At 42.5% G+C, this 17660-nt stretch overlaps 1 protein-coding gene across 4 annotated transcripts in view; it reads right to left on the bottom strand.

Annotated features, from left to right (window-relative positions):
* PARL (presenilin associated rhomboid like) overlaps window positions 1-17660 on the bottom strand; it is a 126726-nt gene that overhangs the window by 23111 nt on the left and 85955 nt on the right. For all 4 annotated transcript variants that reach the window (XM_073561044.1, XM_073561041.1, XM_073561043.1 and 1 more), the window contains exon 9: window positions 8432-8533. In XM_073561044.1, coding sequence (XP_073417145.1) covers window positions 8432-8533 — 102 coding nt within the window. The remainder of the gene's footprint in view (window positions 1-8431; window positions 8534-17660) is intronic.

The following is a 17660-nucleotide window of genomic DNA, read 5'->3' as shown; positions in this document are numbered from 1 at the left end:
TGTGTCTAACATCATGTCCTCACTATATCTGAAACTGAACCGGTCAGACTGAACTCCTTGTGTTTCCTCCCTCTACTAATGTACCTATACCTGACATTGCCATTTCTGTGTGTGGCTCCACTATTACTCCCCAGCAACATGCCCGCTGTCTTGGGGTCATACTTGATTCTGAGCTTTCCTTTGCCCCCCACATTCGATCACTGGCTCGCTCTTGTCATCTGCACCTCAAAAACATCTCTAGAATTCGACCTTTTCTTACTTTTGAGTCTGCAAATACTCTGTTTCTCTTATTCATTCTTGTCTCGACTATTTTAACTCTCTTCTAATCGGTCTCCCTCTTACCAAACTCTCCCCTCTCCAATCTGTCTTGAATGCTGCAGCCAGGATCATATTCCTCACCAATCGACACACCGATGCCTCTACCTTGTGCCAGTCATTACACTGGCTACCCATCCACTCCAGGATTCAGAATAATCTTATTACCCTCACCCACAAAGCCCTTCATGGCTCAGCACCACCCTACATCTCCTCCCTTGTTTCAGTATACCGACATACCCGAGCCCTCCGTTCTGCTGATGACCTGAGGTTAGCATCCTCAATAATCAGAACCTCCCACTCCCGTCTCCAAGACTTTACACGTGCTGCACCAATTCTTTGGAATGCACTTCCCAGGTCAGTACGATTAGTCCCCAATCCCCACAATTTTAAGCGTGCCCTGAAAACGCATTTATTCAAACTGGCCTATCGCCTCAACATATTAACCTAATCTATCCCTGTGTGGCACAGCCAAAAGTTTTACCATAACCAGGTTCCCCGCATCATGTTCCCACATGCTTTATGCATCCATTAGCCCTCTGTGTCTGTACTGATACACACTTAACATTATGGCTGGTTCATACAATCAGGGCAACTGTTACCACCCACCTTTCGTGTCTCCCTTTTTTTTTTTTTTCCCTCATAGATTGTAAGCTTGCGAGCAGGGCCCTCATTCCTCTTGGTATTTGTTATAATCTATGTGATTATTGTTATGCTGTAATGTCTATTGTCTCTACAAATCCCCTCCGAATTGTAAAGTGCTGCGGAATATGTCGGCGCTATAGAAATAAAATTTATTATTATTATTATACCAAAGGGAAGGGCACCATATTGGAAGTGCTGGACTGACCCATCTAAGTGAACTGCCACCCTCAGGAAACGTTGAGGAGCTGCGTGAATGGGAATATGGTAGTAGGCCTCTTTCAAATCTAACACCACCATAAAGCAGTTTTTAAACAACAATTTTATTGTGGAGTTGATGGTTTCCATTTTAAACGGGTGAGTAATAAGAAAATTATTAAGCGCTTTCAGGTTAATAATAGTCCTAAAGGACCCGTCTGGTTTACGGACCAGAAACAGAGGGGAGTAGAAACCTCTATCCCTTTCTGCCTCTGGTACTGGCGTCAGAACCTTTTTATTACATAAGTCCTGAATTTCTTTTTCCAGAGCAGTCTGCTCTGATGGAGAAGACCTGAGAGGAGTGATCATGAACCTGTTTCGGGGAACCCCGGGAAAATTCTAATCAGAGCCCAGTGGCTATTAAATCCAAGATCCAGTTGCTACTGGAAATTCGGGACAAGGCCGGGTAGAAAGCAGATAGTCTACCCCCTACTGGAGCTGTTAGTCATTGGGCCGGTTTCTTGGCCTCCCTGGACACTGCCTCCTGGCACCCCCCTGGTCCAAACAAAGCCTGTACCTCTCCTTCTGTCATCCGATCTGCCACGGTCTCTGGATGACATTCTACGAGACTAACGTCTGCTGGTGAAGGGACGCCTATAAGAAGGAGTTGGTAGAAAAGGGAATTTATTCTTATCTCCCGCTTTTTCTAACAGCTTGTCTAACACTGGCCCAAACAAGTAATCCCCGTCGCACGGGATGGAGCAGAGACAGGACCTTGCCTGGATGTCTCCCGGCCAATACTTTAACCATAGAGCCCTTCTTGCGCCATTGGATAGACCCGCGGCTCTGGCCGCCATCCTTGAAGAGTCTACCGAAGCATCGGCTAGAAAGGCTGCCGCGTTCTGAATTACTCCCAAGGACCTTGAAATGGACTCTCTAGAGGCACCATTTTCAAGTTGGGACTCCAGCTGATCCAGCCAGACCATCATGGATCTGGCCGTGCAGGTAGCCGCAACCGCTGGTCTCAAGGCGCCAGCCGACATTTCCCATGTCCCTTTCAAAAAGGAGTCCGCCTTTTTATCCAACGGATCCTTTAGAGAGGCCATGTCATCAAAGGGGAAGGAAGATTTTTTGGAAGCCTTAGCTACGGCTGCGTCAAGCTTCGGCGCTTTGTCCCATCTGTCCACCAAGGGGTCATCGAAAGGGTATCTCCTTTTAAAGGCTGGTGGTAAGGAGCCCCTTTTTTCCGGCTTCTTCCATTCTCTATCTACCAGGTTTTTAACCTTGTCATTCAATGGGAAGGACCAACGCTTTTTCGGATCTAGGCCCCCGAACATAAGATCCTGTGCTGACAGGTCTGGTTTAGCGTCGGCCATCCCCATGGTGGACCTTACAGATTTGACTAAACGGTCCATCTGATCAAGGGCAAAGTAAAAGCGGTTAGAGTCTTCTTCTGAGGATGAAGCCGAAGAGGAAGTCACGGGCTCCGAGAAATATTCGCCTCTCCCCAGGGCAGCTGAGGAGTCTGATTCTGAGACTTTTGGGATTTTAGGGAATCCTTCATCTCTGTCCTAATGATCTCCCTGAGGCTCGTGGTGAAGTGAGGGGTTTCTTCCGCCACCTGTAGGGGCGGGGAAAGCATAAGGGCCTATGTAATTTACCCTGTTCGATTTTTTTTTTTTTTTTTTTGTCTTTCGCTCACCGACTGTTGCACACATAGCTGACAATTTTTTTAGCTTAGGCTTCTGGCAAGGGAGAACCGCAAAGGCCACATCCCCTGTTTTTTCTCTTACCAGAGCACTCTTTCCCCTAAGAGACAAAATATAAGGGGAATACTGCATCAGGGGTACATTCACGAAGATCTCTTACCCCGGCAGTAGGAATAGGTACCGGATCACGGGGGAGCGAGCTGGATCCTTCGGTCTGGAGGAACTCTTACGGCCAGGCTGCGCGCTTCGTCCTCGACTCTTCAGCTGGTAGTTTGGGTGGGACCTCTCTGAGGAACACTCCTGCTCCAGTTCCTGCTGGGTAACCGGAGCTTCTGGCTCAGCCATTGTTGCACTGGGCCATCCGCAGCCCTGCAGTGTTCCTGCGCTCTTTTTATCCCCCTCCCGGACGTCCGGTTTAGCCGGTGTGTGCCAGGGGCTGTCACCACCCACCCCTCAAGCGGGAATCCCCACGGAGCTGCACCCCGCCGATACCTATACCGCCACGGCCCGGCGGCATACAGGGAGGAGAAGCAGGTCGGCACCCGACTTCCAGCCCGGCGCCTCTGGCCCCGCCCCGTCACTTCCAGCTCCCATTCTCGGCCTCCAGCAATGCGCGGGGACGCGCAGACCGCCAGCGGTGCAGCGGCTGACCCTCACCACTCCACACCGGCCGGCGCAGCAGAGCGGCCCGAATGGGGGACGGATGCCAGGAGCAGGCCCGGAGGAACCCTGGAGGGCCGGGGAATACATACCTGCTGGCGAAGGAACGGCCATCCTCCGGATCCCGCTCCTACCTGCTCCGCATGCTTCCGTGGAGCCCTACCCGGACCCACCGCGGCGCTTCCAGGGACCCCACACTGGCCGAGGTAGGAGATCCCCTCGCTACCTGGGTCGGACAGCCGGCCTGGGGATTTCCTAAACGTCCATATGGCACGATCTATAGGGAATCCCGTCCTCCAGGAACAGGAAACCAACTGATGCGTGGGAGAGGTGCCGCCCTTATGTATCTGTAGGTTGTTCCTGTTCCTGAAGGGCAGATCCCCTCTCTCAGGTGGTGCTGTCAAGAACGATCGAATAAACGCCCGTTGGGGTGGACGCCATCCAGGAGCCAACGTGCCACGATATCCTGTAAGTGATTGTCTATTTTTGGTTTAACTATTTTACACACTTCCTTCTGTTTTTTGGCACGTTCTTTTACACCCTCATGTAGTACTGCTACTAGATTGCTCATGTCACCTGTTTGATATATCTTGTAGTTTACACCATGACAATAGTACATTTCTTTACACATTTTTATAACAATTTTTTTTGATATCGCGTGGTATTTTGATTTTTTTGAAATTGTTCATGATTGATATTCCACATTTATTTGCTGTTGCCTAATTTTTGACACACTTGCACTTGGCACCTTTCCTATTTTCACTGGTCCATACTTATTACTTATTTAATCTCTGTCCATTGTCTGGTTACATTGTAGTGGTCTTTTGAATATTTTTGTATTCCTGTGTATGCGTCCCCTTTTTTAATATATGTCCATTTTTACCTGTAATTGCTTACTGTACAGTTATTCTTACCTGTGTTTAACAAATAAATTATTGACTTTTGAACTATATGATCGGTTCCTTCCTCTTCTTTCTATCCTCACAGATTAGCATGCATGTGAGGAGAAAAAGGAGGTCTCAGGTGGATGAAGTAAAAAAACAGTTTTATTAGAAAATACATTAAAAGGACATCAAAATTCCAACTGTAACATGTCGCAATAACAGGATGGAAACAGAGATACCAGGGTCATACATTCCTCCTATAACCACAATGCATAAATCCCATAAATGTACAGCGTGCAAGTGCAATGGGTAAATAAGTGGGCAGTGGTAAGTATCCCAGAAGAAGTTACACCATAGAGGAGGTAAAGAGATCAAGCTAACCACAAAAAAAAGGGGTAAAGTTTACCAATTGCAAGGAGGAAGGGATCCTGGGCCAGGTGAATGAACCCTGATGCGTGTTGCTGCTCCCGAGGCCTCGCGTACGGCTGGGTGTCCTCCCGACCTTCTGCATACGCCTGGGGACTTTTTCCTCTCTCCTCCTACCCGCACGTGCGCAGTAATGCTGGACGTCTTTGCTGCATCCGCTGGGACCTGGAGGGTGTAACGCATATGCGTCGAATCGACTGCTGTGATTGGCCCATTACAGACCACAAGACTTGACACATGGGCTTAAAAAGGTCCTGTTTGCACTACTTTGATATTCCCCTGTAGAAAGTGGTGCGTTAAGACACGCGAAACGTGTGTCTTGAACAGGAGGACCTTGCGGGCACTGCAGAATTTTAAACCTTTAAGGCGTAATTTGTTACCAATGGTTTTCTTGGTCCCAGCTGCCTTGAGATTATTAACAAGTCCCCCCGTGTAGTTTTACGCTGATCTCTCATCTTCCTCATGATCAAGGATACCCCACGAGGTGAGAGTTTGCATGGTGTGCCAGATCGATGTCGATTGACAGTCATTTTATATTTCTTCCATTATCTTACTATTGCACCAACAGTTGTCTCCTTTTCACCCAGCGTCTTACTTATGGTTTTGTAGCCATTCCAGCTTTGTGCAGTTCCAGGATATTGTCCCTGACATCCTTTTAAAGCTCTTCGGTCTTGCCCATGTTGTAGTGGTTAGATTCTGACTGATTAATCAAGTCTGCAGACAGGAGTTTTTTTTTTTTTTTTTATAAAAGGATGACTTTGTAAGACAGCTGTTTTTAATGCAGGTAATGAGTCGATTAGGAGCATCTAACTGGTCTGTTGGAGCCAGAACCTTTACTGGTTGGCAGGGGGATCAAATACTTATTTCGCACTGCAAAATGCAAATAAATTTATATAAATTTATACAATGTGATTTTCTGGATTTTATTTTTGATATTCTCTCTCATTGTTAAAATTATCCTACCCTTAAAATTTTAGACTGTTTATGTCTTTGTCAGTGGGCAAACTTACAAAATCAGCAAGGGATCAAATAATTATTTCCTTCACTGTATGAGGAGCAGTAAGATTTATAAAATTTATAAAAAGCAGTAAAATGTGTTTTATCAGCTGCTACAGATAACAATACTTTTTAGAAAAAGTTTTATCTCTATCGTTACAGAAAGTCAGCAAGCTGGAAGGGACCTCCAGGGTCATCCTGTAGAGACTTACATTGAAGAAGAACTCACTACCTCTTGTGGCAGCCTGTTCCACTCATTGATCATCCTCACTGTCAAAATTTTTGTTTATTAATATATAGTCTGTATCTTCTCCCTTTCAGTTTCATTCCATTACTTCTCGTGTTTCCATGTGCAAATAAGACTAAGGATGAATCCTTCACATATTTGTAGATAGCTATGAAGTCTCCTCTTGGCCTTCTTCTTTGCAAACTAAACATTCCCAGATCCTTGAACCATTCCTCATAGGACTTATGTTGTAGTCCGCTCACCATACTGGCAGCTCATCTCTGAACTTGCTACAGTTTTTTAATGTCTTTTTTAAAATGTGGTGCCCAGAACTGGACACAGTATTCCAGATTGTCATGATCCATGCTGGATCATGACAGATAAAATGCACTAGTAACCTTTTTTTTTTCCTTAAGCTTTGGTGCTTAAAGATAGTTTTGCCCCCGGTGGCCATTAGGGTCATTGCACTGTGGTGGTTTCAGTTCTAGTTTTGCACCCGGTGGCCGTTAGGGTCATTGCACTCTGGTTTCTTTAGTTTAGTGCATGTGATTATAAAGCAGGTGTGATTGCTCTTGCTCTGCTATAAAAGAGTGTCAGGTGTTGCAATCACTGTTGGTGATAGTGGTCATTTCCAACCATCCTTGGTGGAGGAAGGAGCTAGAGAGAGTTCCTTGCAGCACAGTCAGAGTCCTGGTGTGGAAGGTGTCACAGAGGGTATTTCCTTGCAGCTCTGACAGAGCTTGGTGGCAGCTATTCAGGAGGAAAGCTGCATTCTGGTGGTGGACTCTGTTGCTGGGAGCAAGAGCAAAGCTAAGTGGTGTTTCCCGGCTTGTATTTTTCCCTGGTGTGTATTAGTACAGCGGTGGGGCCAGTGCCTGCACCACCCAGCTCCCTAGCAAGGGATAGGTGTAGGGTGTGTAGGGTGTGCTAGGGTGACAGGTTCCGCCTCAGCGACAGGTGAGGAGCCTGTATAGGGAATTTAGGAGTGTGAGGGACACTGACTCAGGGGAGTGCAGGAGGTCTCCACGTCCCCGTTCCCTATCGCAGGGACCACCGTTGTAACCGTTTCCCCTTCCCCCGTGTCTTGTTGTTTTAGTTACTGGCCTACAGGTCGTGTCACACAAGACGGGTCCACGTGACACAGATGAGTACTGACCAAGGAGAAGTAGAGGGTGATAATTACTTAACATGATCTAGACTCTATGCTTCTCTTAAAGGGGTTGTCCTCTATGGTGCCCGCCCCGGGAGAGAAGTATAAGCTTTTTTTATTTTATCGGGGTTAAACATTTAAATCAGGAAGGGCTTGTCCTATTAGTGGACAACCCTTTTAATACATCCCAAAACTGTGTTTGCCTTTTTTGCTGCTGCATCACAATGTTGACTCGTGCAGCCTGTAATCTATTAGTATACCCAAGTCTTCTGACACATGCTGTTGTTTAGTTCTATTCCTCTCATTTTGTAGATGTAATTTTCCTTTTTCCTGCCCAGATGTAGACTCTTGCATTTCTTCCTGTTAAATCCCATTCTATTACTCGCTGCCCATTGTTCAAGCTTATCTAGATCCTTCTGAATCCTTTCTCTGTCTTCTCCAGTTTTAGCTATCCCTCCTAGCTTTACAATGTCTGTAAATTGGGTTAGTTTAACGTCAGTTCCCTAATCTAGGTCATTTATAAAAATGTTAAACATTGGGACCAGGACAGAGCCTTGTGATACTCCACTTGACACACATGGGCGTCGGGGATTACGTATATTGTATGTGAATATGTATGTGATTATGTAAATGTTTTATTTTACAATTGAATGCTGTCTCTGTTAAATGTGATAGCAGACATAGCTGGATGGCAGTAGTAGTCCCATCAGACGACGCCCAAGTACAATCACGCAGACAGACACCCTCACACACATTCTCCGCCACACACTTTTCCTCCTTCTGACATCATTTCCTTTTAAAATTCCATTTTACACCTACGTTTTGCTGGAAATTTGACTGACTCAATTGAAGACAATGAGTCAAAAACACTACAGAAACGCAAAAAGAATTGACATGCTGCAGAAAATAAAACGCTACAAAAATGGACGGAAATTTACTGATCATGTGCACAACACTTCAGGCTTGTCATTGAGTTACCTTGCATTAGTATTCCATTGCATTTTTGGAGCATTTCCGTGTGCAAAAAAAGCTGTGAAAACGCAACACAAATGCATTGTGTGCACATAGCCTTAGGCGATTTACAGTCCATGTAGATAACTCCAGAAACAACCAATACAATTTGCAACCTGTGAACATACCCTAAGTGCTGTGCCTCCTAGAGAAATCCTATGGCAACAGAGTATGTACCTGTGACTATCAAACGGAGCAGACATTTTATACATACGTTTCCTGCTGTAAATGCAAACATAGGTAGGAAAATGATGGCAAGTTTGGCCTCAGGCATTTTTGTACAGACCACGGCGAGGATTGTCATGATTGCTCCAGACTGAAAAAGCGATAAAAAAAAGGATATTTAGTAAATAATCACTAACATTTAACAGACTTTCTGCAAAAAGTGCGTTGTTATATACATCAAAAGAGCTGGACTTAAACTCTGGAACACTTCAACATATCTCAGTGATTACGAGACTGTTTTCTGTGACTCCCCATGTATCACCGGTACAGCAGCCGAGGGAGTGAACCGAAGCCATGCCCATCAGACCGGAGGGACCCTATTGGCAATAAATAAGGTTTTAATGGGGGATACATGGGGAGTCAGGGAATGCATAGCTGACAATGAATAAAATGATATTTTTAGCTGGTAGGACAAGAAAAGTGGTGACAGGTTCCCTTTAATAAATAACAATTCCCATATTTCTGGAGTGCAAAATTGCATCATGTTGCTTTTGGAGACCTGCCAGGGTACCAAAACAACAGAACCCCCCCCCCCCCCCCAAGTGACCCCATTTTGGAAATTACTCCTCTTGAAGAATCCCTCTAGGAGTATAGCGAGCATTTTAAATGCACAGCTATTTCACAGCATTGTGCAATTTTGGGCTGTGAAAATAAAAAGTTATCTATTTTTTTTACTAAAATGTTGTTTTCGGCCAAGGTTTTTAATTATTAAAAGAGTTAATAGGAGAAAATGGACCACAAAATTTGTTTTGCAATGTCTTCTGATTATGGCAATAACCCATATGTGGTCAAAAACTACTTTTTTGGCACACTACAAAGTTCAGATGAGAAGGAGCGCCATATCAGAGTACAGATTTGCCTGGAATCGTTTGCAGATGCCATGTCACATTGGCAGAGACTTTGAGGTACCAGAACAGCAAAATCCCCCATAAGTGACCCCAATTTAGAAACTACACCTCTTAATGAAATTATCTAGTGGTGCACTGAGCATATAAACACAGCGAGAGTTTCACAAAATTTTTTCATGTGTTACTCTGAAAATGGCGCCAGCCAAACCTGCGCAGTAGCTGCTATCGGCGATCAGATAGCTGCTACTGCTAAGGCGGCACCCATCTTGGAAAAGGAATTGTTTTTTTCTTTAGTGAGATGCTGCTGTGCCTGCCTGCTGAAGGTGATTTTTTTTTACATTATGCATAATGTTCATTATGTAAAATATGGGGCAGGTCACTGAGGGATCAGTGACCTGTCAGAAGCCATACTGGTGAATACCTAATTAGAGCACCATTTGAAGATCCCCCACAGGCCGCCCGAAGCACAAGCATATTATTAACTCAAAACTGAAAATAAAGATTAAACAACAACCATAAGACAGATTTCATTAACCAAGGTATCATTTTAATCAGTACAATGGCGCTGACCTGACACTGTCTGTAGGTTACTGTACGCAATCCTGCAGACAGGTTCCCTTTAAAATGTCAGGTTTTTGTCACAGAAAAACAAATCACACCAAGAAGAACCACTTTAGAACCTTTTCCACCTTTAAATGTTACCAATAATCTGTACAAATCCTTTGAGAAGCAAACTGAAATCTTTGTGGGTGAAAAAAGAAGTAGTGTGGTTGCATAAATATGCACATTCTATAATTCTTTGTTGAAGTACGTTTTGAGTTTATGACATCATTCAGTCATTTTGAGTAGGAGTCTATCAGTATGGAACATGTATAATTGGCAATCCTTGCCCACTCTTCCTCTCAGAGAACCTTCTTAAGGACACCCCACAGATTTTAAATTTGATTTGGGTCTGGGTCAGACCAAAACCATGATCTTCTTTTGGCACAGCCATTTTTTTTGTTGATTTGAAGGTATGCTAGAATAATTTTGCTGAAAAGTGAAATGCCTCTTCATCTTCTTAGCAAAGTAGGTTAAAGATAGGCCTCAAAGGCAAAGTACACATAAAAAAAATGGCCAGACGCAATATTATTCACAGTAATAATAAAACTCACCTCCACATGTGTTGATAATTGACAAAACGTAGGACATATCGGTAAAATGAACAGAAAACCGGAAGGAAACCACCGAATGCAAGAGTCCAAAGATGGTATGAAAGAAATTTCCTTTGAAGGCAGACACCGAAACGCGTGTCGAGGAGGGCACATCCAAGGGACTCACTCCATGTGCATCAGGTACTTATGAGAGGATCTATTTAATATCTATGTATTACCTTTACATTATTACTTTGAATTGTGCTTCTTCTAGGGGTAGTTTAAATACTTCCAGCTAAACCATGCTCTACTATTGTCTGCATAGTCACTTATCTTTCTACCCCTGTCCTCTTGCATATACCTGCACACGTATACCATCTTTAGGCTAAGTGCACACGCTGCAGATTGGTCTGTGGATTTTTTATCTGCGGAACTGCAGGTAAAATGACCTGCGGATTGGCCTGCGGTTTATCATCTCTACAATGGAGGAGATGGTAAACCGCAGCAGAATCCGCAGAAAATAAGTGATATGTCAATACTTTCTGCGGATTCAAAACCGAAGCTTTTCCGCAGTTAAAAATCCGCAGCATGTGCACAGCAGAATGTAAATCCCATAGGATAACATGCTACTGTACACTGTCTGCAGAACCACAGTGGCCAAAACCGCAGAGGAACCGCAGCGTGTGCACATAGCCTTACTGCTCTGCCTACACAACATCAAGACATCAAGTGTATATATAAACTTATATTATCAGGCTGCATGTTTGCAATTTTGCACATAGGCAATTTATCGAATTTATACCTAATATCTTGTTGCTGCTAATTATATCTTGCATGTCTTATTGTCCCTTGTGGTGTGTTTTTCTTTCTGGTTCCTCCCACCCATGGCTTTTGCTGTAACATGCAACTAAGAAAATGTCAGGAAAATCCTATCTTAACAGCTAAACTTTATATTGGGTTATTCAGAATCCTTTTAAATGATGACAGCTGTGTACAGACCATTTATCATGAGTTTAAAGGTGTTGTCCACTACTAGGATAACCCCCTTGTTAATCTACATATTTTGTCCAGATAAAATGAAGAAGCTTATACTCACCTCCGATGACGGCGCTATTCCAGCAGTGTCGGCTCTCGTGCGTTTGTTGTGACATGTGACCCCGGAACCCAATGAGTGCTGGCGTCACTGTCTCCACCTTTAAACGTTTTGCACATAAAGAGAAAGTCAGTGATCAGCTGCAGCCCTCACTTCCCCTTCATGTTCAAAACATCCGAAGATGGAGACAATTACGCCATCGCCGATTGTGCGCTGGGTCACGTGGCGCAACAACTGCACTAGAGCCCCAGGACCGAGCATAAGCTTTTTTATTATAATTGGGGCCAAAACTTTAGACCAAAAAGGGGTTGTCCTAGTGGTGGGCATCTCCTATAAATGTGATTGGCCAATTCTGAACACAGCCACATTTGCTGTGAGAGGGTGTTCACACTTATGCAATCACAATATTTTAGTTTTCTTATTTTTATTTTCCACCTCAAAATGATTTCAGTTTCTTTCTCAGTGGTTTTGTGCAGAGTACAGGTGACATTAAAGATGGACAGAATTCTGAAATGATTCCTTTTATGATTTTTTTACATGACAAAAAAAACTTACCATAAACAGTGGTGTATAATTTTTTATATCCACTGTAGTTACTATTCATTGCAGGGTTCCTTTGTTTTTCTTAAAAAAAAACACCACTTATAGAGTGACTCTGTCAGCAGGTGATTGCTATTTTTCCAGCAGCAGCATAATATAGGGCATAAGAGCCTGATTACAGGGATGTGTCACTTATTAGGGTGTAGTATTTTCAATACAATCAGTATTTTATCAGCACTAGTCTAACATTTTGTGCAGCCCAGAGCAGCCAATACTGTAACCCTGCCCCACCACTGACTGGCTGATAATGCACAGTGTGCACACGGCGCTGCCAGTCAGGGGTTATACACAGCCCAGAAGTCTTAGCTCTGCTACATCTACATCAGATAAATCAGGGATTCTATCAAAACTACAACAAGTAGGTTAGTAAGTGTTACATTGCAGGAATCAGGCTTTCTTGCACTCTATTTTGCTGCTTTCAGATTATACAGCACAAAGCTGCTCAGAGATTCCCTTTAAATAAAAAATATATATATATATATATATATATATATATATATATATATATATATATATATATATATATATATATATATATATATATATATATATACACACACTCTCACTGGCCACTTTATTAGGTACACCTGTCCAACTGTGTGTTAAGACTTAATTTCTAATCAGCCAATCACATGGCGGCAACTCAGTGCATTTAGGCATGTAGACATGGTCAAGACAATCTCCTGCAGTTCAAACCGAGCATCAGTATGGGGAAGAAAGGTGATTTGAGTGCCTTTGAACGTGGCATGATTGTTGGTGCCAGAAGGGCTGGTCTGAGTATTTCAGAAACTGCTGATCTACTGGGATTTTCACGCACAACCATCTCTAGGGTTTACAGAGAATGGTCCGAAAAAGAAAAAAAATCCAGTGAGCGGCAGTTCTGTGGCCGGAAATGCCTTGTTGATGCCAGAGGTCAGAGGAGAATGGGCATACTGGTTCGAGCTGATAGAAAGGCAACAGTGACTCAAATTGCCACCCGTTACAACCAAGGTAGGCAGAAGAGCATCTCTGAACGCACAGTGCGTCAAACTTTGAGGCAGATGGGCTACAGCAGCAGAAGACCACACTGGGTACCACTCCTCTCAGCTAAGAACAGGCATCTGATGGCTACTTTCAGCAGGATAATGCGCCATGTCATAAAGCTCGAATCATCTCAGATTGGTTTCTTGAACATGACAATGAGTTCACTGTACTCAAATGGCCTCCTCAGTCACCAGATCTCAATCCAATAGAGCATCTTTGGGATGTGGTGGAACGGGAGATTCGCATCAGGGATGTGCAGCCGACAAATCTGCGCCAACTGTGTGATGCCATCATGTCGATATGGTCCAAAATCTCTGAGGAATGCTTCCAGCACCTTGTTGAATCTCTGCCACGAAGAACTGAGGCAGTTCTGAAGGCAAAAGGGGGTCCAACCCGTTACTAGCATGGTGTACCTAATAAAGTGGCCAGTGAGTGTGTATATATATATATATATATATATATATATATATATATATATATATATATATATATATATATATATATATATATATATATATATATATATATATACACATAGTCATATGTAAAAGTTTGGGCACCCCTATTAATGTTAACCTTTTTTCTTTATAACAATTTTGGTTTTTGCAACAGGTATTTCAGTTTCATATGTCTAATAACTGATGGACTCAGTTATATTTCTGGATTCAAATGAGGTTTATTGTACTAACAGAAAATGTGCAATCTGCATTTAAACAAAATTTGACCGGTGCAAAAGTATGGGCACCCTTATCATTTTCTTGATTTGAACACTCCTAACTACTTTTTACTGACTTCCTGAAGCACTAAATTGGTTTTGTAACCTCATTGAGCTTTGAACTTCATAGCCAGGTGTATCAAATCATGAGAAAAGGTATTTAAAGTGGCCACTTGCAAGTACTTCTCCTATTTGATTCTCCTATGAAGAGTGGCATCATGGGCTCCTCAAAACAACTCTCAAATGATCTGAAAACAAAGATTATTCAACATAACTTTTCAGGGGAAGGATACAAAAAGTTGTCTCAGAGATTTAACCTGTCAAAAGCACAGTGACACCATCTGCAGCAAGATGAGGCTGCAGGTCTTTGGAGGTGGTCTGTGGATTGTCCTTGACTGTTCCCACCATTCTTCTTCTCTGCCTTCCTGATATTTTTCTTGGCCTGCCACTTCTGGGCTTCACAAGAACTGTACCTGTGTTCTTCCATTTCCTTACTATATTCCTCACAGTGAAAACTGACAGGTTAAATCTCTGAGACAACTTTTTGTATCCTTCCCCTGAAAAGCTATGTTGAATAATCTTTGTTTTCAGATCATTTGAGAGTTGATTTGAGGAGCCCATGATGCCACTCTTCATAGGAGAATCAAATAGGAGAACTACTTGCAAGTGGCCACTTTAAATACCTTTTCTCATGATTTGATACACCTGGCTATGAAGTTCAAAGCTCAATGAGGTTACAAAACCAATTTAGTGCTTCAGGAAGTCAGTAAAAAGTAGTTAGGAGTGTTCAAATCAAGAAAATGATAAGGGTGCCCATACTTTTGCACCGGTCAAATTTTGTTTAAATGCAGATTGCACATTTTCTGTTAGTACAATAAACCTCATTTGAATCCAGAAATATAACTGAGTCCATCAGTTATTAGATATATGAAACTGAAATACCTGTTGCAAAAACCAAAATTGTTATAAAGAAAAAAGGTTAACATTAATAGGGGTGCCCAAACTTTTACATATGACTGTATATATATACACACACACACACACACTGTATATATCTATGCACCTGCGGAATAGCTGTAATTGTGCTGAACTGTCAATCATACCATACAATGGATGCGATAAACAACAAAACAAATAATGCCAAAATTGCATTTTTTAAAAACTGTTCCCCATTTTTCAGTACATTCATTGTATAGTAAAGTGCACAGTGGTACTCAAAACTACAACTTGTCCCATAAACACAAGTTTTTATATGCTATGTTGTTGGAAAAATATAAAAAGTTCAGGCTCTTGGAAGAAGAGGATGGTGAAATACAATACAATGATGCAAAGGCGAGGAGTTAAAGAGAAATCATAACAGCCTGTACTCCTACATGTGGCCAATAATGCAATGTGAGCAACAAGTTTCCCCCTTCCAGTGGCGATTGAAATGAAAAAAAAAAAATGGTTGGAATGGAAAAAAAAACCCACCACAAGACAGCAAGATACGATCCCTGGAGCAACTCCCTGCCGCTCCCAATCTGATGCTCAAGTCAATCCCTTTACCGTGGTGGAGACTCCTAGCAGTGATTGGCGAAGCTGCCATTCCCTTTGTATTAAGCTCTCGGGACAGCCAACCAAACAAGGACATTAGTGGAGCTTTAGTAAGTTACACATAAATACAGTGCCTTGCGAAAGTATTCGGCCCCCTGGAACTTAACCTATTAACACATAACATGCTTCAAACATAAAGATACCAAATGAAAATTTTTGGTGAAAAATCAACATGTGAAACACAATTGTGAAGTTGAACGAAATTTATTGGTTATTTTCAATTTTTGTGGAAAGTCAAAAACTGAAAAGTGGGGCGTGCAATATTATTCAGCCCCTTTACTTTCAGTTCAGCAAGCTCACTCCAGAAGTTCATTGTGGATCTCTGAATGATCCAATGTTGCCCTAACTGACTAATGATGATAAATATAATCCACCTGTGTGTAATCAAGTCTCTGTATAAATGCACCTGTTCTATGATAGTCTCAGGGTTCTGTTTGAAGCACAGAGAGCATCATGAAGACCAAGGAACACAACAGGCAGGTCCGTGATACTGTTGTGGAGAAGTTTAAAGCCGGATTTGGATACAAAATGATTTCCAAAACTTTAAACATCCCAAGGAGCATTGTGCAAGCGATCATATTGAAATGGAAGGAGTATCATACCACTGCAAATCTACCAAGACCCGGCCGTCCCTCTAAACTTTCATCTCAAACAAGGAGAAGACTGATCAGAGATGCAGCCAAGAGGCCCATGAATCCATGATCACTCTGGATGAACTGCAGAGATCTACAACTGAGGTGGGACAGTCTGTTCATAGGACAACAATCAGTCGTACACTGCACAAATCTGGCCTTTATGAAAGAGTGGCAAGAAGAAAGCCATTTCTCAAAAATATCCATAAAAAGTGTTGTTTAAAGTTTGCAACAAGCCACCTGGAAGACACACTAAACCTATGGAAGAAGGTGCTCTGGTCAGATGAAACTAAAATCGAACTTTTTGGCAACAATGCCAAAATATATGTTTGGCGTAAAGGCAACATAGCTCATCACCCTGAACACACCATCCCCACTGTCAAACCTGGTGGTGGCAGCATCATGGATTGGGCCTGCTTTTCTTCAGCAAAGACAGGGAAGATGGTTAAAACTGATGAGAAGATGGATGGAGCCAAATACAGGACCATTCTTGAATAAAACCTGTTGGGAGTCTGCAAAAGACCTGAGACTGGGATGGAGATTTGTCTTCCAACAAGACACTGATCCCAAACATAAAACAAAATCTACAATGGAATGGTTCACAAATAAAGGTATCCAGGTGTTAGAATGGCCAAGTCAAAGTCCAGACCTAAATACAATCGAGAATCTGTGGAAAGAGCAGATCTCCATCAAACCTCACTGAGCTCGAGCTGTTTGCTAGGGAAGAATGGGCAAGAATTTCAGTCTCTCGATGTGCAAAACTGATAGAGACATACCCCAAGTGACTTGCAGCTGTAATCGCAGCAAAAGGCGCAACAAAGTATTAAGTTAAAGGGGCCGAATAATATTGCACTCCCCACTTTTCAGTTTTTTAATTTCCCCAAAAATTTAAAATAACCAATAAATTTCGTTCAACTTCACAATTGTGTTCCACTTGTTGTTGATTCTTCACCAAAAATTTACATTTGGTATCTTTATGTTTGAAGCATGATATGTGGGAAAAGGTTGAAAAGTTCCAGGGGGCCGAATACTTTCACAAGGCACTGTAAAACTATCAAATAGGTGAAGCACCCTTTTAACTTTTGGCTTATGAGGGGGAATTAGAGATCTGTATTTTAGAAGAGGAGGGCACTATCATAAATATAGACTATTTAAATATATGGGATCCATCTGCAGTATGTCTAAAAATAGACACATAACAACCAAGGACAAGAAACCTACCAAAAGCAGGGATCACCAGAAATATTACCAAATTTTATTAAGACACACAAAACCACACAAAGTTTTTAAAAGTATTTAAAATACACACGTGGTTACAAATAATGTAAGAAATACATACAGGAAGCAACGGTTAGCACCAAAGCTGTGACAACAGGCGTTGTGCTTACAGGAGCCGTTCTCTGCCTTGCTCCTTAATGATTGTCTTGTGTCCTTCTGTGAGCATACCTATTTAGGTCTTATCCAGTTTAGTGGTAATGTATATATTAAAAACTATGTGGGGGATTTGGAGGGTTTTTCAGAACTAATATCTTAAGATGATAATGTTGCTCTTATACCTATGCATTATGATGTTGGATGTTA

Source organism: Dendrobates tinctorius, unplaced genomic scaffold (assembly GCF_039654945.1).
Source record: "Dendrobates tinctorius isolate UK_male_01 unplaced genomic scaffold, ASM3965494v1 ptg000312l, whole genome shotgun sequence".
NCBI lineage: Eukaryota > Metazoa > Chordata > Amphibia > Anura > Dendrobatidae > Dendrobates > Dendrobates tinctorius.
This window is presented reverse-complemented; position numbering and strand designations above follow the sequence as displayed.